The sequence below is a fragment of the Prionailurus viverrinus genome, chromosome D4, assembly GCF_022837055.1.
Source record: "Prionailurus viverrinus isolate Anna chromosome D4, UM_Priviv_1.0, whole genome shotgun sequence".
NCBI lineage: Eukaryota > Metazoa > Chordata > Mammalia > Carnivora > Felidae > Prionailurus > Prionailurus viverrinus.
This window is the reverse complement of record NC_062573.1, coordinates 7,681,538-7,702,464: the sequence shown is the minus strand read 5'-3', so window position 1 is coordinate 7,702,464 and position 20,927 is coordinate 7,681,538. Positions and strand designations below refer to the sequence as shown.

At 42.7% G+C, this 20,927-nt stretch overlaps 1 protein-coding gene across 1 annotated transcript in view; it reads right to left on the bottom strand.

Moving 5' to 3' along the window:
- The window catches only part of LOC125150343 (complement C5-like), an 89,300-nt gene that overhangs the window by 9,155 nt on the left and 59,218 nt on the right, over positions 1-20,927 (bottom strand). The window contains exons 27-38 of the mRNA XM_047830139.1: positions 20,023-20,118; positions 17,176-17,347; positions 14,513-14,718; positions 13,071-13,223; positions 10,604-10,666; positions 8,754-8,835; positions 8,171-8,228; positions 3,115-3,217; positions 2,643-2,717; positions 2,421-2,526; positions 1,486-1,569; positions 465-554 (exon numbers count right to left, since the gene is read on the bottom strand). Of these exons, the coding sequence (XP_047686095.1) occupies positions 465-554; positions 1,486-1,569; positions 2,421-2,526; positions 2,643-2,717; positions 3,115-3,217; positions 8,171-8,228; positions 8,754-8,835; positions 10,604-10,666; positions 13,071-13,223; positions 14,513-14,718; positions 17,176-17,347; positions 20,023-20,118 (1,288 nt within the window). The remainder of the gene's footprint in view (positions 1-464; positions 555-1,485; positions 1,570-2,420; positions 2,527-2,642; positions 2,718-3,114; positions 3,218-8,170; positions 8,229-8,753; positions 8,836-10,603; positions 10,667-13,070; positions 13,224-14,512; positions 14,719-17,175; positions 17,348-20,022; positions 20,119-20,927) is intronic.

Genomic DNA, 20,927 nt, shown 5'->3' with positions numbered 1-20,927 from the left:
CATTTAAAATGATTTAGTACCGATATTTTTACCTTGTCTTTAAAGGGAGTTTGAAAAAACTCCAAGCCCCCGAACCACCTTTGTCTCTCCCTCTGCTCTATTGACTGGAAGAATATGCTAGTGAAATCTTACATCTTCCTGGCTTCTCAAAAGTTTTCTTTAACTATATTTTAGTTCAGTTTAATTCAATATGTTTAATTCAATGTGATCTATCAGAGTAAAGTGTCTTGGCCGGGAGTGTACATCACTCCAATCATTTTAAATGAAAGTTACATTTCTTTCCTGAAGGATGAATGATTTTGCATGTTAATGCCAAAAATCGATGGCATTTTCCTTCAAGGGAACACATGGAGTACAGTATTCACAGATATAATCATTGTGAAAGGTTGTTGATCTTTCTAACTGATCACATATTCATAACATCTCATGTTTAATGGAACTCTACATTGAACCTTTGAACTTACCATAGGCAATGTCTGGTTTACATGCTGTTTCTTTTCTAGTATCTGCAGAGATTGTCAGATCCAATTCTGTCTGCATCTGCCCGCAGTCAGCTGGATTTTGCGAAAAGTTCTAAAAGTTAGGTTAAAGTAAAGAAGCAGCCACTCCCTTTGCATTAAACACAGTTCTCATGAGTCCTGAGACAATCCAGTATAACCTTACAAATACCAGACACCTACAACCTGTCCACTTTCTCCTCTTCCACAAAGTAAAACATTATGCAAAGCAAAAACAAAACAGACACAAGCACAAACAAAATCTTGAACATGAAGGCTTAGAATGGGCAGTCACTCCACATTCAGTTCTTTAGAAATGTATATGTTTTCGCGGAAGAAAGGAGGAAAATTTTCCCATTCCCTTCCTGCCTTGAAGGAACCAAGATGATACCTGGACTGATTTATGGTTATAAAATGGTATAGTAGGTACCTAAGAAATGTATAGATGTTAAGGTTTCTGAAAAACAAAATAAACCCCAAACCAGCTCAGACCCACATGGAATCGGTTGTTGACTGTTGTTGGGTTCTGGGTCTTTTTCTTGACCAAGAAGACTGTCTTAGGTTTACAGAAGACTGAAGGTAACCGAACAATAAACAGAGATGTCACAAAGTGGGAAGGACAAGGGAAAAAAAAAAAAGAAAGAGGAGCTAGTGGCTCAGTCTTGAGCCTCTGTTCTCTTAGGTTGTGGTCCTATTACATTAAAAAGACCATGTGAAAAGTAAAAATTTCGCATCATGCTATCCCTCTGATACCCAACAATTGTCTAGATGGTGTTTCTCCCGCTCTGTATAGTAGAAGCTATCAGGATGTTCACGAGTCGTTGAGATGTAGTTTTATCATATTAAAGGAATCAGCTTTCAATCAGCTGAGATTATATGTCTACTTCTGAGGAATGAGTTTGTCAAATAGCTTCCCCCAGATTAGCCCTGGATTATGAGTGGCTGCTTTAAACAAGCATGCAGCCTAAACATGTTAAATGAAGTTTACCTTCTATGCATTTGCATGTTACTCCTTCACAGAATTTCTGCAGTCTGGCATCGAATGGGTTATAGAACATGGTGCACTGCTTATCTGTGGCAATGAAAACATAGTTAGGAGAAGTGGCTTGATTAACTCTCAATACATTCATGGATCCGTGAGTCTCCCATGGGAACTTGGAGATCACGTATCCCAAACCTTTCGATTTTGTAACTTAGGTGCAGGGAGGTTAAATTGTGAATTGCCTCTCCTGGCATGGGCCCCTTCCACCCTCCCTCAAACACTTCCCTTTCTATGCTTGAAACTTACTGTTCCATATTTATTTCTTAGAATTAAAATATTTGGTGCTTCCATAAATGAGAGGAAATAAATTGTGTTACACGAGAGTCAATCGAAAGAGCTGTAATTGTTTAGGCTGGAGAAGAACAGGGGAAGTGGGGCTTGGTATGTTCCATGTGATTCCAGAAGATACAACTAGAATGAATGGATATGAGAGTTTGGTTCATTTTAAGAATTTTTTTTTTTTTTTTGGAATAAGTAGAACTGCTTAATGTGGACTTGTCTGCCCTGTGACCCAAAGAGCTCTCCAATCACTTAGTATTAGAGGCTGAGTGATCAAAAGTGGGGGTCATTCACTCAACATTTATCAATACGTGTTATGTACTGAACACTGAGTTAGACGCTGGGGGCACAAGGACGAAAGCCTTCCATCTGGGTTTGGTGAGAAAGACATGCAAACAGATGACAACAAAGCAATGTGACAACTGCTACAACGGAGCCCTTGGCAAAATGTGATGAGAATATCAGTGGACAAGGTGATTCTTGGAGGATGAAAGAAATAGGGGGGCGGGGGAAATGGGCTTCTCCAAAAATGAGAGATGCGGTGAGTAGTGTAATGAAGGCAAAGTCATCCTCTGCAGCAATCTTCGAGTCAAGCTGATTACCTGGTCTGTGGTATTCATACACTGTGAAAGTAGCAGGATTCAGAAACCCAACTTGAAACAGCTCAAATATCCGGAACCGAACACAAAGGAACTCATCAGAAGGAATCTGTCCGACAAATTCAAGGTTTGAGGAAATTAATGGGAGAGAAGAGACTCAGCATTTTTAGCCTGTAGATTTTGGATAGTGATTGGAAACGGAGAACGGTGGGAGGTGGAACTTACCGAATTCAGTTGCAGAATAATATGTCCATCTTTGATTTGGTAATCAGCTAATAGTTGGTCTACCCTTTCCACAAGCTAAGAGAGGAAAGAGAAGGCTTGAATTTAATTTCATGACCTTTAAAAAATTTTTTTTCTCAAAGTTGATCTTTTTGTTTAAATGCTTTCATCCAATATTGGGATGTTAGACATGGGGATGTAATCCACTATTCAAAAAAGCTGAAAAGCAGCTCCTCTTCTTGAAGAAGTCTGGACATGTTATCATATGCACTCACGTTTTGTTCAGACCATGCACACATATGTCCCCACTTTACTTCAGAAAATCAAAGCTTAGGTAGATTGTTGGTTTGGAAAGAATATTCTAGGTGGTTCCATGAAAGTGATATATTAAAAGGAAAGAAAACAGCTTTATCTGTAAAATAATGCAGTAAAGAAAACCAAACATCCATAACCATATGTAAAAGACAACATTTACAGCTTTTAAGTCTTCCTGGTTTGCACCGATTCCAGTAGGCAAAGAGATATCCATCACTGCATGGGAAGATCCCGATGATGATTCTTCTTTGCTGGGCTTGTAGCTAAAACAAATTAGAGATTAGGAAATGCAATAGATATGTGGACAAGATTCTTCAAGAAAAGGTCTTAATTCTTAGTAGGCTTTACTTTTTAATTTGGGCCTCCACTTCCTTGCCTCTCTATAATACATGCATTGCAATCTCTAAAGTTTAGAGTTGCAAGAGACTTTTGAGTCATCTATTCTAACTTTTGCTCACTTGGCAAATACTTTAAATGGACCACCATTCTGGAGCTGGAAAACATCATAGAAGTCATTCAGTCCAAGCTCTTTAACTAGTTGAGGAAACTGAGGATGAGAGTAAGGTACTTGTTCAAGGTCACATGACTAGTTCACCCCAGAGCTGCATAAACCTCTTGATTTCTATTCTAGTTCTTTTTTTTCTAACAGAGCACATTTGAAAAAGAAAATTAGTTCTATATTGGAAAAAGACTCAATAAGCATGTTTAGGAAAAGACTGGAAGGAAATACCTAAAATGTTAGCAGCTACTTTCTTTGGATGGTGAGATTATAAGTGATGATCTCTTTTTCTTACCCATGCTTTTCTGTGTTTTCTAAATTTTCCACAATAGATAATTTATTGTTTAAAAAAATTTTTAATGTGCATTCATTTTTAAGAGAGAGAGAGAGAGAGAGAGAGAGCGAGCGCACAAGCATGGGAGGGGCAGAGAGAGGGAGACACAGAATCTGAAGCAGGCTCCAGGCTCTGAGCTGTCAGCATAGAGCCTGATGCGTGGCTCGAACCCATAAACCACGAGATCATGACCTGAGCTGAAGTCAGGTGCTTAACCAACTGAGCCACTCAGGTGCCCCAATAGATAATTTATTTTAAAAAAGTGTTTGAGGATTATCCTTTGCTAGGAATTGTGTTTGGGAGGAAGCTAAGGAAAAAGGCAAAGGGGGTAAAATGGGAAATTTAGTGTTTAAGGTTTTTTTTTGTTTTTCTGATAAGAGAGAGAGAAAATAAAAACACTGAACTGGGGAATCAGGAAACTTGGGATTCACCCAGTTCTGCTGAGACATTTCCACAAATTGTTCTCCCTTTCTAGAGCTCATTTTCCTATTTGCAAAATAAACTGTGAAGAAGAATGAACTTGTGTGTTAGTTTTATCTTTACAATTCCAAGGCTTCGTTTTGAGTGGCAGAGGTTGATGCCACCATTAAGCAGAATTAGAAGATTTAAAAGGGGCAAGCTGGCAGGTCCGGGACTGGGGCCCAGGGACAGGGGCAGAGTGTGGTTCTGCAAAGGTTGAGTTTCAGGTCCCAGCTTCACCTCAAGATCCTCGACAGGTAGCCAGACTTTTGAGAGTGGAGCTTAAAGATCAATCAGGATTAAAGGAAGAAACGGGGGAGACAGTGTCGTAGGGGGGGCAGATAAATTGATCTCACCTGAAGGAATGAGTTTTAATTAAATGGGAGGTTTTATTTGAGATAGAGGTGGCAAGGGATCCCTTTCCCCCAATTGCACCTAATCAGGGCAGACCCCATTAGATGTCTTGCATGTAATAGTTACCGTAGAAGATATTATAAAATCTCTGGTTACAGAAATTTAACCCCATTCTTCACCAAATTAACAATTAACAACAGACTGTAAGACAACATGGAACTGTAAAATTATATCTGGACATCTCCCCGTAACTGGGCGGGTGAGTATCACCAGAAGCAGAGACCTCTTGCTCACAGATGCAAATACTCTGTCAACAGAATGGAAAAGGGCCTCCTGAATGGCGAATGTCTATGAAAAGTTGCTGGAGCCTTGATGACTGGTTGCCATGGTGACTGTTTCAACCATGGAACAGAAACCTTCCTTTCAAGTAGCCCCTTGCCTGCTGCCAAAGACAGCAATCTCCCCCAAAGGCATTTTGTTCAGAGAGGAGAGAAGAGAAATCCTTTTTTTCTTCTCTTATGGATACAACAGAGAGGTTGTAAGAAGCTAAATACAGGAAAGAGACCCCCTGAATACAGAAACTGTATGCTGGTGTGGTTTTTGTTTTGTTTTGTTTTGTTTTTTGTTTTTAATCAGGAGAGAGAATATTGGATGGCAGAGAATTTTTCACATAAATAAGTACTACACAGTTACTTTTGGACTTTATCCAACCTAACTTCAGCTTTACAGAGCCAAAGCATATTCCACCTGGCTTTTTTGAACATTCTGTTCTGAATTTGTAAAAGTCAAAAAATAGAAAATTCAATATTACATCTCCATTTGCCTTCTTTTGTATATTAGCAATCTGGAATTAGGCCTCCTGTCAATGAATTCAAATGAATGAGTTTGGTTTTTTTTTAAGTTTAAATTTTTGAAAGTGAGAGAGAAAGCACGAGCAGGGGAGAGGGACAGAGAGAGAGAGGGGGAGAGAGAGTCCCAAGCAGGCTCCACGGTATCAGTGCAGAGCCTGATTTGGGACTTGAACCCACAAACTGTGAGATCATGACCTGAGCTGAAATCAAGAGTCGGAAGCTTAACGGATTGAGCCACGCAGGTGCCCCTCTAATGAATGAGGTTTTGATAAGAGCCTTTGTAGGTATTGCACAGCTGTGGAACATAAGAACTGGAAAACACTTGGGGATGAGATAGTTCGGTATCCTTGCCCTACAGAAGAGGCCCAGAGAAGTGAGCTGGTTTGCTACAGGTCACGTGAGGACTTTGCAGCAGAGGCTACCCCCCCAGGTGGCCGCCTCCACTATCAGAGAGCCCTCCTTTGCGCCCACTATAGGGTCCCACGCCGTGACTCTGGCTTTGCCCTGAACAAGTTTGCTCACCTCTCCCTGTGACAAGTATTGTGAATATAAAGACAACTCCCCCAGAAGAGAGGTACCCAAGAGCAGAAATGGCAGTTAGGAGGAAGGGAAAGGGGAACCTTCTTAGCAGAAAGACATGAGGGAATGAGGAAGGATGTTTGAGAAGGAACAGAGGGCAGAGACTGGACAGGGATGGAAGGAGATATCGTGAGCAGACTGGCCAGTGAGGGAATCCTGAAGAGAGAGAGATTGGGCAAGCATTGGCAATGGCTGGGAAGGAGGCAGTGGGAAGCAGTGTGCTGTTCCTTGAGGTCAGTGGGGTCAGGTTATACTGATTGGAGGAGGTGGCTCAGATCCTGGACTGGGTGTCAGGGTCTGAGGCTTGAGGCCCTGGCTTTGCCACCAACTCTGTGACAACTTGGCGAGTTACCTCACCTCTTTGTGTCTCTGTCTCTTTATTTCTAAACTTTTTTTTAAGTTTATTTATTTGGAGAGAAAGAGAGAGAGCATGAGCAGGAGAGGGGCAGAGAGAGAGAGGGAGAGAGGGAGAGGGGGAGAGAGAGAGAGAGAGAGAGAGAGAGAGAGAGAGAGAGAGAGAATCCCAAGCAGGCCCAGCACTGTCAGTGCAGAGCCTGATGCAGGGCTCAAAGTCACAAACCGTGAGATCATGACCTGAGTCGAAACCAAGAGTCGGAGGCTTAACGGACAGAGCCACCCAAGTGCCCCTCTTTATTTCTAAAATAAGGGATTACGATATCATCCCTAAAATCCTTTACATCTCAAATCTATGACACAACTCGATGGAATTTCTGAGTTATCCATACTGAGTGCTTTGACATCACATGTGATGATCAGTAAAATCATCAGAGTACCAACCACAGAAATCAGTTATTGAGAATATGAAGAATAAGGAAACAGAGCCCAACAGGAAGTGCTGAGGGGTAATGAAAGGAAGAAGGCAGAAGCCTGCGCTCTAACATGGCTTTGCCACTGACTGATTCACTCTATGTGAGCACTAAGATACGTACACATATTTTCAAAAGCCTACACTTTTAGAAGTGTTTTAGGATGGTGGATGTGGTGAGCAGAATAATGGCCCCTGAAGATGTCCACGTCCTAATTCCCTGCACCTGTGAATACGTTACCTTATGCAGCAAAAGGGACTTGCAGATGTTATTAATTTAAGGGTCTTGCAATCAAGAGATTATTCTGGATTATCTGCGGGGGCCCAGTGTAATCACTAGGGTCTTTATAAGGGAAAGAAGCAGGGGAGATGGTTGCCTCCAGCATCTGGAAGAGGCAAGGAAGTGGATTCTCCCCTAGAGCCTCTAGGAGGAAGGTAGCCCATTGATTTCAGGCAGGACTTCTGACCTCCAGAATTGTAAGAGAATAAATCTGGGCTTTGTAACCATTAAGTTTCTGGTAAATTGTTACCAAGGAGCAACAGGAAACTGTTACAGTGGCCAGTTCCGGGCTCTGGAGTTAGCCTGTGGGGGGCTGGTGGCTCTTGACGCTGGCTGCCATCAAGATAACCTCTGGGGGTGAGGCTAGAGTTTTGGATAGTTCTTTTTTTTTTTTTTAATGTTTATTTATTTTTGAGACAGAGAGAGACAGAGCATGAACAGGGGAGGGACAGAGAGAGAGGTTAGACACAGAATCTGAAGCAGGCTCCAGGCTCTGAGCCGTCAGCCCAGAGCCCGACGCGGGGCTCGAACTCACAGACCATGAGATCATGCCCTGAACCGAAGTCGGACGCTTAACTAACCAAGCCACCCAGGCGCCCCGAGTTTTGGATAGTTCTAAAAGCTCTCCAGCTGACTTCCATGTGCAGCCTGAGTTGAGAACCACTGGCTGATAATGGCTAGGGAATTTTCTGAGGGAATGGGATCTAAGTAAGAGAGTAGAAGCTGCTTATAAGAAAATCTTTTGCTTTTTCTTTTCCTCATCCTTCTATCTCCTCTCTACCTTTCTGGAAGACAGAAAAAATTGATATTATAGTGTTTGAATTAGAAGAAGGCCAAATGTGGGAGGGAAAACTATGAGCAAAAATGAAGCTGTTCTACAAAGTAGCTAAGAATACCCATTATGTTCTGCATTTTAACAAGCGCACAATTTTGCATCTTCCGGCCATCTTAAAACTCCAAAAGATGTAAAGAGATAATACCACGGCACAAGTGAGGCCCTGAGTCTGTGCTCCCCTCTGTGGAAACAGGCTTACCTGGCACATGCTACTATGCGTTTGTAATCTGAGTCGCTGTAGCGTCTGTAGCTGGAAGCTGCGCATACAAAAAACAAGCAAACAAAAAATGAGAGTAAACCATTCTTAGCTGTTTTGTGCCCTGTCGCAACAGAATAATTAACGAAAAGGTCCCTGAACACATTTAAACATGATTTTTGATTTGGAAGCTGGTGCTGCTGGTGATTTTAATGGCAATTCATGGCTGCTGACAATACCAATAGCTGTAACAGTTCCTGCTCTCAAAGAAGTTATGATTTAAGGAAGGAGTTATTGAAGGTAACGTGTTTGCAGAAGGTTGGAGGCAGAAAGGGCCGATGCTTGGATTCACTGGTGGCCGGAAAGTTTCCTGGAGGAACAGGCCTTTGAGCCGCAGATGGAGGCTATCAGGGCAGAGGAGAGCATGTACCCTGACCCCAGAGCCAAGGTTAGAGGGGTACTTCAGGGTGCAAGGGGGCTTGCTTTTGGAGTGGAGGAGAGAACCAACCCACCAGGAGAGGGATGTGAAGGCCACAGGTAGAAAAAAAAAAGGCACACAATTACAGCGTGTATTGTTCTGTTTTACCTTCTATGTCTTGGGCTTCAATTTTCAAATGAAAGCTGCAGATTTCCTCAGAAGTACTGGTTTTGTGAACCACAGTTGTTACCTACGTTGGGACGTGTGAACAACAGTCTATTTAAAACAGGGCAGGGCAGCCACTCTGGAAAACAGTGTAGAGGTTCTTCCAAAAATTAAAACGAGAACTACCCTATGCCCCAGCAATTGCACTACTAGGAATTCATCCAAAGGATACAGGAGTGCTGATTCAAAGGGGCATATGCACCCCAATGTTTATAGAAGCACTATCAACAATAGCCAAAGTACGGAAAGGGCCCAAATGTCTATCAACTGATAAAGAAGATGTGGTATGTATATATATATATATATACACACACACAAAAATATATATAATGGAATACTACTTGGTGACGAAAAAGAATGAAATCTTGCCATTTGCAACAACATGGATGGAACTGGAGGATATTATGCTAAGTGAAATAAGTCAGAGAAAGACATATATCACATGACTTCACTCATATGTGGAATTTGAGAAACTTAACAGATGACCATGGGGGAAAGGGAAGGAAAAATAAGATAAAAACAGAGGGAGGCAAACCATAAGAGAGACTCTTAAATACAGAGAACAAACTGAGGGTTGATGGGGATGGGCTAAACGGGTGATGGGCATTAAGGAGGACACTTGTGTCGTATGTAAGTGAGATCACTGGGTTCTACTCCTGAAGCCAAGACTACACTGTATGTTAACTAACTTAAGAATAAAAAAACAAAAAACAGGACAGTGGGGAAGGCATCATGGCTGTACTGTTGCTGCAGGTGAAATGCCCAAAGTATTGATTCCACAATCCAGTACAAATGGGGTATAGCAAAGACTCATTTCCCAACAGCTGGACTTTCAGCAAACTCTATAATTTGAAACATACCTGAGAAGCCCAAGTAGGCAAAAAAAAAAAAAAAAAAAAAAAAATGACATCTAGCCAGGCAGAATCTTGCCAAATCCCATGTGGTCAAATCTGAGTACTTTACTGTATAGAAAAGTTCCTAAGCCTCTTGTCCTGGAACCTGTTTACTCTAATTTCATGCAAAACACTTCAAGGCCAGGAAGTATAGTTTTCTCCTAACCCCCATGCCACCGTAGTAAATGACAAATTACAGGTGTGCAGGGAAGGACAGAGGTGCTGCCAGAAGTACATATACTGAGAGCAACTAGAAGTGACAGAGAAATGCACAGTCTGTCTCCCCCACCAACCCAACCATGCAATTTCATAAAGTCTTAGACGGAATGGACATGCCAAAGATAAGAGCATAACTGAAATCATCAGTAGAGTGTTAACTGATGCTTAGAATATGTAGTTCATCTTAGCCATTCGGCAGTCAGTCACACGTTTCTCTAAGCTGTTTGTGTATGTGCATGCAGTCTACAGTTAAAATAATAGAAACTTAAGTCCTTACATATATTCATCAATCTGCAATGATGCTGGAGAATTGCGATGTGACTATGTTACTAACCATAGAAAGCAGGGATATGTATGTGTGTATAATCATACACATGCGTCATACGCACATACAACTACAGAACCATAAAATTATATATATATATGTATAATTATATACATATATAATTTCCACAAATACAAAGACTATATACGTACAAGGATTAACGTAGCCATCTGCAAAAAGAAATTGTGAGGATTGCTACTGAGACAGCTAAAAAGAATGAGTAAATGAATCCTACTTTAGTCCTGGTTGCCCAAGCCTAGATCTCTGTAACTTTGTGGCAAAGTCCCTAACTTTCTTTCATGTTACTTAGTACAAGCAGACATATGGTTGAAATCGGCTGTCAATGAAATACTTACGTGCACCGTAGCCACGCCATTGCTATACCCAGTACTGACGACGAGGTCATCATTGAGGGGCACCTGGAAAGGTGGATGAGAAACTGTGCTTTGTTTTCTTCTTCAATAGGGAGGGAGGACAGAACAATGAAAAGTAGCCTGACACCTGCCAGCTTCCTCTCTCTGGGCTTCTGTGAGATTCAATGGATAAGACAGTGGAGATCCTGTGCACACAGACGCTAGAAGTGCTGGAAATTCCTTTTCCCTTGTCCGTATGAATACCACGTCTTGAGCTCTCCTGAGCAAGCCCGCAAAACCAACACAGCAGAAGCCACTTTGGGTTATGTTTTCATTTATATATGGTTATGATAGAACTGGATCTTCATCTCCTTTTGCCAACGGAATAAATCCCTTTCAGTGCCTCAGGAGGAGGCTCATCTCTTCCACTTCCGCTGGTCTTTAATTCAAACCCCGTTGCCCCATCCGGCACCTCACTTAAGCCTGCCAGATCCTTAGGTGCTGACACTCTTCTTCCGTCCTTCCAGGAGGAGAGCGAAGGTCAGGACTGGGTTAAGAAAGCCTCCCTTCCAGAGAAGCTCTATTGTACAAATGCCCCCTGATGTGTGGAAGGCGTGGGAAAGGCCATTCTGAGCAAGAGGCCCAAAGACTTGGTTTCTTGCTCACTCCAAGGCTGCGGGCTGCCCCTTCCTTCACTTAGCACACTAGTGCAAAGGGGATTCGGTGTGCATGAAGAGTTGTCAGCCCTTCCTCTAGATTTTAGTAAATGAAGGTAACAAGGCCAATTCTCTTGTTCTCCCTGATGGAAGATAGCAGCATTTACTACTGAAAAGCCAGTGCATCAAGATGCTGCATGAGGAATGGGTTCTATGAACTTGAGTGACAGATAGATTTGGGAAATGAATACTGTTGCCCTGCCCCCGTCCCCATGTCCCTCCATTGCCCATTCTTCCCCAGGGTCACCACAATTACTCATATACATATGAAGGGTGGGGTAGGAATCCTCTATGAACAAACTTGATTAACTTCATTTAAACTAGAGTGTCCCACACTAACTTGACCACCAAACCTTTGTTAGGTAATGCATTTCAGGAAATGCTGGCATAGAGATATTCCAGACTAGATACTCATAGCCTGAGTTTTATACAAAGACAGCGTCATGGGCTGAGTTTTAGTTATTTAAAAATGGCAAGAGGCCCTTACAGCATTAGCCCTGTAGAGAAGAATTAACTGCAGTTACATCTCTGGTGGGCCTATCTTGCCGCTCAGGTCAAGAGCTCCTCATGAGATCTTAGACCATCGGCTTGGAATGTGAACCTCTGGTGAAGTCTACACGCTCCCAGACAAAGAAGACACATTACCAACCCTGGGGGCCATAAGCACACGTGCCTGCAGAGGCCCAGGCACCAAGCAAGGGCACACAAAGGGCACACACACACACACACACACACACACACACACACACACGTGTCACGTGACTGCCAGAAACTGGGACCGACTGAAGAGTGCTTGCTGTGGCCAACACCCTATTGCCTGATCGTCCGTTTTTTTAAGAGTTTGGAGGCAGATTTTTATTTGAGGTCTCTGGACTTTCAAGTGTTGGAATATGTCTATATCTCTGTCTATATATCCATATCCATACCTATCTTTTTTTTTATCTGTGGGCCAATTGTTTTTAATTTTCACGTTCAATTTTATTTCTCATGCCTACTTACTTCTCCCAAACATGGATTTGTAGAGCATGTAGACAGTTAAAAACTATTTCCAGTCATCTGTGTATTTAAATATGACCTAAAATAATCTGAAATGTGGTAATTAGAAAAATATATGTTAGCAGCCGTTTACTAGCAGCTACTCTTATTGACACAGAAACTAGTTCTTCCAACGTGTCCTTTACATTGGGAAATTTTCACAGGCCATTGAGGTTTTCATACAAAAAAATCCAGCAGGGGTACATGGGGTAAGCTGTCAGGGGACCCAAAGGCCAATCCCTCAGTTTGGCCATACTTTGTGTGTATGACAGGCCCACGTGGAACCACTGGTGGATGTCCACATGTGTCTTCCCTCTCACTCCTACCACTGCACCATTGTGCATACTGTTCTCTTTGACTAGAATGTTTTCCCCCTTTTCTTCACCTTGCTTACTCATCCTGATTCTCCCAGATTTAACCTGCGCATCTGGACGCACTTGACAAATTCCTACCTCTCACCTTGGGTCAGGAGACCCTGCTCTGTCCTTCCATGTCCCTACCAAGGCTCTTATTTTTTTTTTCTGTCTGTTAAAACAGCAGTATCCCCGAGTACCCAGTTTCTTCATACACTTTGCTTTTGAATTCCCAGTGCCCGGGACATAGCAGGTACTCAATGTATTTTTAAGTGGTAAATAGATACATTTGTAAAGTAAGAGAGGAACACATGACTTCAAAGGGCCCACCCAGTTATAAAATTTTATAAAAAGTCCTTAATTTACCTCTATTGGCCTCCCAAGGAAATTCGTCTCTGTCATCTTATAACGGTGGAGGTCACCTTTATGCTTGTAAGAGACATTGATGTCCATGTTCAAGTGGAGTTGTTTTATCAGGAGTGAATATTCCGTCAGGCCCTCGATGGCATTAATCGTATCCTGTCAGCAATCAGCAAGGCACAAAAACGGTTTAGCTCATTTACACCTTCCCTGTATTTACAAATCTGCTTTCTTATGAGAGAGTGAGGATGCACTGACCAGTGGGGAAACTCCAGCTGACTGAGTGAAATTGGTGAAGGGCTCCTAGGTGGAGGTCTCTCCCTCCCCAGTAAGGATGCTGCTGTTGGCAGGGAGAGGAAAGAAGTGTGGCCTCAGTTCCAGGCTCTCCAGGTGTCCTGGGTGCATGACCTCAGGCCAGTCACTCTTTGCAGAATGCCTCCTAATCCTTGCATGACTGTCTCCTTTTTATCCTTAAGTCTCACCTTAGATAACTCCACAGTGAGGCCATAAATACGTTCTCCCTCTCTATTATTCCGTTTTCATTTTCTGCTTCTACCACTGTAATGTAAGATTTCTTGGCATCCATTACATTTAGTAGCTACTGAACAAGTATTTGTTGAAGGAATGAATGGGTGAACTTTATTTTTCTAGGTCTCATCTTCCTCATGTGCAAGATTGGGAAATGTGACTGACTAGATCAGAGGCGTCAAACACGTGGCTACCCCGTCTGCCTGTGACATGGCATGATAATCAATGGGACACTCTTCCCTGCTAAGCCTACACTTGTCTCCAAGATGAAATTCATTTGCCTCCTCAGATTAGATAATCACTAAAGTAACCTTAAAGGACCCCTCTAGCTCTAAATTTTATAAACACATAGAAACACATTCTACGATCATCCAAACATTCAAGGAACAGAGAAGATGCTAACGTTTGAGCTCATCTTTGAAAACAGAGCATATTATACAACTACATAATAACTACAAAACATACATACATAAATGAGTTTACACTGGTAGCTAGGCAAACCGTAACAGTCAGTATTTCTCTCACTTTTTACTCATTTTGGGGGGTAGGGAATATCAGTACTTTGGTCCACACGGTGGCCTCTGTTCATTACATAGGATGTGATGGAATCACTGATAACCTTACTAGCCCTTCGTGATCATTAAGAATCATAGAGGAAGTAGTGGATTTAGAGTCAGGAGATGTGAGTTTTGATTTTGGCTGTGCCACTAACTCCATGAACGAACCTCTTGGGGCTGACTTCCTCTGCTGTAGGAGAAGGGTGTCACTGCAGATAATCTCTAAGGGTCTTTTCACTCTAGTCATTTATTCAGATCTTGGCGGGAGGACGAAAGCATGGGCGACAGAATGAATGTGGCACATGTCGTGCAGGAGGAGGGCAAATGTCTTCAGGAGGGTAAAACCAGACAGAGAAATGTTACCTGGGTTGAATAAAAGCCGCCTCCGTACCTCTGCTCTTCAGATAGCCATCTGATGATTGGGTTAACGTAATTTATGTCTTTCAAGCTCAGACTGGTGAGTAAAGCGTAGGCAGTGGTTTCTACCACGTGTGCTGTACTGGGGTTAGGTGTGGATGTGCTTTCCTGTTGAAGATCATCTTTCCAAAAGCGATAAATGACTGGATCTCCTGAACATCAACAAATCACATTCATTAATGTGATTAAAAATGTGAATTTGAGGGGCGCCTGGGTGGCTCAGTTAGTTAAGTGTCTGACTCTTGATTTTAGCTCAGGTCATGATCTCACAGTTTGTGAGATGGAGCCCCACGTCGGGCTCTGTGCTGACAGTGTGGAGCCTGCTTGGGATTCTCTCTCCCCCTCTCTCTCTGCCCCTCCCCTGCTCATGCTTGTGCTCTCTCGCTCTCTCTCCCTCTCTGAAAATAAATAAATAAATTTAAAAAAATACATGTGAATTTGATATACTTCTAGCAGGTTTCCAGACGTTTTTACTGGTAGTGGCCTTCTGATTTCTAGACGTTTCTTACTCTTTTGTAAGAAGAACTTCTTCAAGGTGACCAGTACATAATAAGATCTCTTAATACAGTGCTCTCTGTCTTTACTCAAAAAGGTCATCATGCAAAGTCCGCATGTACTGGGGAGAAGCAGTACTGTAAAGGGAGAAGTGTGACCAACTGGTAACCAGTACACCCAGGTTCTAGTCTCTGCTCTACCAGGAAATGACCATGTCATTTTGGAAGAATTCTGTTTTGTTCTGTGGGACTCATTTTCTAATACCTTAAAGTGTACGTAGTACTTATTTCCTTGCAGTGAAACTCAGATGAGATATCAAATGTAACTTTTTATCAACCAGAGAGCACCATACACATAGAAAGCTTTATTGTTATTATTGACACGGTGAGATAAATTGGAGAACTTTTCTCCCTGACAGAAAAAAAATCTACAACCTAGAAATTGAGATCACACCCAAAATCTTAGTTCATTCTTTTTTAATCTCTTCGAATTTAAAGCACTAAAGATAATTTCATATATGTAGCACTTTTCATAAATTTGGTTCTAAATTATATTTGTTATTGCTGTAGTAATTTAAACTGTCACTTTAAGTCCTTTTTTGCGCAATTATATTTTAAAAAACAGTGAGGCATATTTGGAAATTATTTTTGAAGATTAGTCAAAATTTTGATGTATCTGTTTACAATTCATAATTACATTATTTACATGACTTTGGGTAATGCTTCCCCTCCCTCTCAGAGACTCAGATTTGCTGTATTCAGAATAAAAGATTTGGTTTTTAAAGATACTTGCAGCTCAAACATTATTTGAATTATTAAGATCTCTTCTAGCTCTTCAATTCTATGATTTTATGATCCCTATCTTACAAGACCCAAGACATTTCTTTTGTGTTATTTTAAAAGCACTGTACAAGTGGTTTCGAGGTGTATTTTATGATTCAGTCATTTTTAAACGATGACAGAAATAAAATCTTGTAAATAGTGACACACCTCGTGTTAGATTTATTAAGCTTTCAGAAAACCTCAGCCAGAAGAGGGCTCAGAAGTACCCAACCATATCCATGCTGGCATGGGCACACTGGCCAATGATCACTGCTACCCTCTTTCCATTTCTTTACTCTTGACCTATAGGAAGTAGTATCTTTATGTTTCAAAATGAAATACATATATAGCCAACTCAGTACAATATAAGCCAGAATGGAAAGTGCAATAAACTGGTAATCAGTACACCTCTGATAAAAAATCCTCCAATGCCTTCCCTTTTCACTCAAAGCAGAAGTTAAAGGTTTAGTGCTTCCACTGCCCCCCTCCCCTCCACCCACCCAGTACCTTGATGTGAATGAGACACAGGCACCTTTTGCTCTGGGCAGAAGCAGACCCAAACTAGGATGCATGGCTAGGGGGATGCATGGGCTGGATTTCAGCCTCAGTTCACTGGCTTGGGTGGGGGCTGTCTACATTGCACAACTGTATACAGGGGTTCTTGCAGAGCTCCTGTGATGACCTCCAAAGCTGTATATGACCTTCCTTGTCATTCATGGAGCTCCAGGCACCCTCCTGCCTCAGGCATTTGCACATGCGGCTTCTCCATCAGGAACATTCCTCAAGATATCCACCAGCTTGCTTCCTCACCTCCTTCAGGTCTCTACTCAAGTACCACCTTCTCAGTGAGGCTCAAGCCTGACCACTGTATCTAAAATTACAACCTACCCCTTCTCCTTGTCTCCTTTCCCTGCTTTATTTTGCTTCCTATCAATCATCCAACCTATTCACTGTATGCAGTATTTTACTTACCATGTTTGTCTGTCTCTCCATAACTAGAATGTAAGTTTCACAAGGACCTGGATTTTTTTTTTTTTTTTGCTTTGTTTTGCTTTGTTTTGGTCTGTTGCTTTATCCTCAGAACCTGGAACAGTATCTGGTACATAGGAGGTACTCAGTACATAAGCTGCGTGAATGAATAACAGCACTTAATATATCGTATTGTGACGGTTGGTTTCTCGAGGGCAGACACCGTGCCTTACTCAACTTTGCCTGCCCTAACCTCCTTCACAGAATTAGCACACTCTACATGCTTAAACGCTTGCTGAAAAAATTGTGTGAAATAAGTCATACCTTTAACCAAAGCTTTCTTCTTCAGGGCTGAGACAATTGAACGAAACTGCGGGTGGGTTTTATCTCCCAGGGAAAGAGCGTAAGCAGCAATGGCCAGTGTAAAGGTGCTCTGGGCTGAGAGGGTATTTTCAAGCAGAAAGGTGTCAGCTTTAGTGATAGCCGTGTTGATTTTCTGGAAACAAGAACAGAGGGTACCTAAGTTTGTCAAGCCTCAACCTGTCAACTGATGCGAACCACCCCAGGGGGCACCATCCTGGGGCAGGCAAGGCGAAGGGTGGAAAGAAGACTGTCCTCATAGAAGTGGATGGTGTCTCGCTGGAACAAAACCCTCTGGGAGAAGGAGCAGAGCCTAATCTCAGAAGGGAAAACGTGCTCGTCCAAACCGGGTTAGGCCTTTTGCCCCTGGCAAAGAGCATCTCTGGAAACGTTTTCGCCTTTAGTTTCTGCTTTCTGCAGCAGGTGCAGCCCCTGGGAAGGAGAAGCCAGGCCTAGACTTTCACCACTCCCCCTCGGCAGAGCTGGGACAGACTCACATTTTCAAACAGAGTTTTACTAAAGAAAACCATAAATAGCAGGAAAAGAACCAAAAGCTACCAAAGTGCTTTTTGATCCTAAGAATTCCTGGGAACATCGTCTCTATTACTTGGTCCCGACTTAAGTGCGTGAGGAGGAAGCCGGAGTGATGTCGTGGTCAGCTCTCCTGGCTTCTCCCGTCCCAGCTCCACTGCCCCTCCCTCACGAACCAGTGGATGTCAACTTGTCCTCTAGGCCCCTGGGAACTTGTCCTTGTTGACTGTTTTGCCTCGTTAAGTATAAATAACAATTCTCTTGGAAAAAACTACAAACATTATTTTGTTCTGTGGCTGAGACCCTATAACCCTCTTTGGGATTTTCCATGTCTGTTCTCTATGCTGGTTTGAAGGACATGTCTCATTCGCTTCTGATTTGTAAGCAGGCACGTTTGACCTCAGTGTGGGATGGTCTCTCCCCCGATCAGGGAAGCTCCTGCTCCCTTGGAGTCCTTCACATTGATCCACGCAGGCGAATCCTCTCCTCTCTCCCCACAACTTCCAAGCAAATGAAATGGCACAGCCCAAAGAAGCAGACAGGCTATCGTGTGTTCTCAGAGGTTCCACAATACGAGATGCCTTGGGTGTAGGGTAACAGTCACATCCGCATCAGAACATTACCAGAGATGCAGGCAGGAGGCAGAGGAGACACCGCCATTTTCCCATGTCAGCCACAAGTTACTGGTTCTACTGTCAGCTCCACAGTTTGCTGGCCTGTGACACTGGACAACTGAATTCACCTTACCCAGGGTCTCTAATACCTATCATAATTCTGAAATCCTTTGATCCTGAAACTAAATTTATTTTTTTTTATATATGAAATTTATTGTCAAATTGGTTTCCATACAACACCCAGTGCTCATCCCAAAAGGTGCCCTCCTCAATACCCATCACCCACCCTCTCCTCCCTCCCACCCCCCATCAACCCTCAGTTTGTTCTCAGTTTTTAACAGTCTCTTATGCTTTGGCTCTCTCCCACTCTAAACTCTTTTTTTTTTTTCCTTCCCCTCCCCCATGGGTTCCTGTCAAGTTTCTCAGGATCCACATAAGAGTGAAACCATATGGTATCTGTCTTTCTCTGTATGGCTTATTTCACTTAGCATCACACTCTCCAGTTCCATCCACGTTGCTACAAAAGGCCATATTTCATTTTTTCTCATTGCCACGTAGTACTCCATTGTGTATATAAACCACAATTTCTTTATCCATTCATCAGTTGATGGACATTTAGGCTCTTTCCATAATTTGGCTATTGTTGAGAGTGCTGCTATAAACATTGGGGTACAAGTGCCCCTATGCATCAGTACTCCTGTATCCCTTGGATAAATTCCTAGCAGTGCTATTGCTGGGTCATAGGGTAGGTCTATTTTTAATTTTCTGAGGAACCTCCACACTGCTTTCCAGAGCGGCTGCACCAGTTTGCATTCCCACCAACAGTGCAAGAGGGTTCCCGTTTCTCCACATCCTCTCCAGCATCTATAGTCTCCTGATTTGTTCATTTTGGCCACTCTGACTGGCGTGAGGTGATACCTGAGTGTGGTTTTGATTTGTATTTCCCTGATAAGGAGCGACGCTGAACATCTTTTCATGTGCCTGTTGGCCATCCGGATGTCTTCTTTAGAGAAGTGTCTATTCATGTTTTCTGCCCATTTCTTCACTGGGTTATTTGTTTTTCGGGTGTGGAGTTTGGTGAGCTCTTTATAGATTTTGGATACTAGCCCTTTGTCCGATATGTCATTTGCAAATATCTTTTCCCATTCCGTTGGTTGCCTTTTAGTTTTGTTGGTTGTTTCCTTTGCTGTGCAGAAGCTTTTGATCTTCATAAGGTCCCAGTAATTCACTTTTGCTTTTAATTCCCTTGCCTTTGGGGATGTGTCGAGTAAGAGATTGCTACGGCTGAGGTCAGAGAGGTCTTTTCCTGCTTTCTCCTCTAAGGTTTTGATGGTTTCCTGTCTCACATTCAGGTCCTTTATCCATTTTGAGTTTATTTTTGTGAATGGTGTGAGAAAGTGGTCTAGTTTCAACCTTCTGCATGTTGCTGTCCAGTTCTCCCAGCACCATTTGTTAAAGAGACTGTCTTTTTTCCATTGGATGTTCTTTCCTGCTTTGTCAAAGATGAGTTGGCCATACGTTTGTGGGTCTAGTGCTGGGGTTTCTATTCTATTCCATTGGTCTATGTGTCTGTTTTTGTGCCATAAATTTATTTTCAAGGTGGTCCCTCCCACTAAATGGTTAGGAAACAGAGGATGGGTGTTGGAGAAAGGAAACTCTTACTTACCACCAGGGAGCATATATCAAAAGCCTTTCTAATTCCAATCACAGCAAAGGCTGTCAGATATAAGGTGTTCTCCCGGGCTTCGACAGGCAAGGTACCCTACAAGTAAGCAATGTTTAAAAAACAGAATGAAATGGCATCCTCACAGTAAAATGACCTGGGTCTAATCTCCGTTTTGAGCCTAATCTCGCCCTCTCCCTTCATCATCAGTCCTGCAGGACTGCTTGCCATTTCTCAGCAAGATCTGGGTCTTTCTTACTTGCATATGTTCACGTGATTTTCTCCTCCTCATCTCCCCCCTCTGAAGCTCCAATTCATACCTCTTCACCACAAACTCTCCCCCTCCTTTAAGACTCTGTGAGGGACACCTGGGTGGCTTGGTTGCTTGAGTGACCGACTTGAGCTCAGGTCATGATCTTGCGATTCATGGGTTTGAGCCCAGCTTTGGGCTCTGTGCTGACAGCTCAGAGCCTGGAGCCTGCTTCGGATTCTGTGTCTCTCTCTTTCTGCCCCCTCCCCGCCCCGCTCGCACTCTGTGTGTGTGTCTCTCTCTCTCAAAACAATAAACATTGAAAAAAAGTTAATGGGGCGCCTGCGTAGCTCAGTCGAGTAAGCATTGGCTTCGGCTCAGGTCATGATTTCATGGTTGGTGAGTTCGAGCCCCATGTCTAGCTGTGTGCTGACAGCTCAGAGCCTGGAGCCTGCTTCAGATTCTGTGTCTCCCTCTCTGCCCCTCCCCTGCTTACACTCTGTTTCTCTCTCTCTCTCTCTCTCTCTCTCTCTCTCAAAAATAAATAAACATTAGGAAAATTTTAAAAACTATTTAAAAAAAAAAAAGACCCTGTGAAAATGCCACCTCCTCTCTGCAGCACTATCCAACCTCTGTTCTCCCATGCTATTTCCTCTTA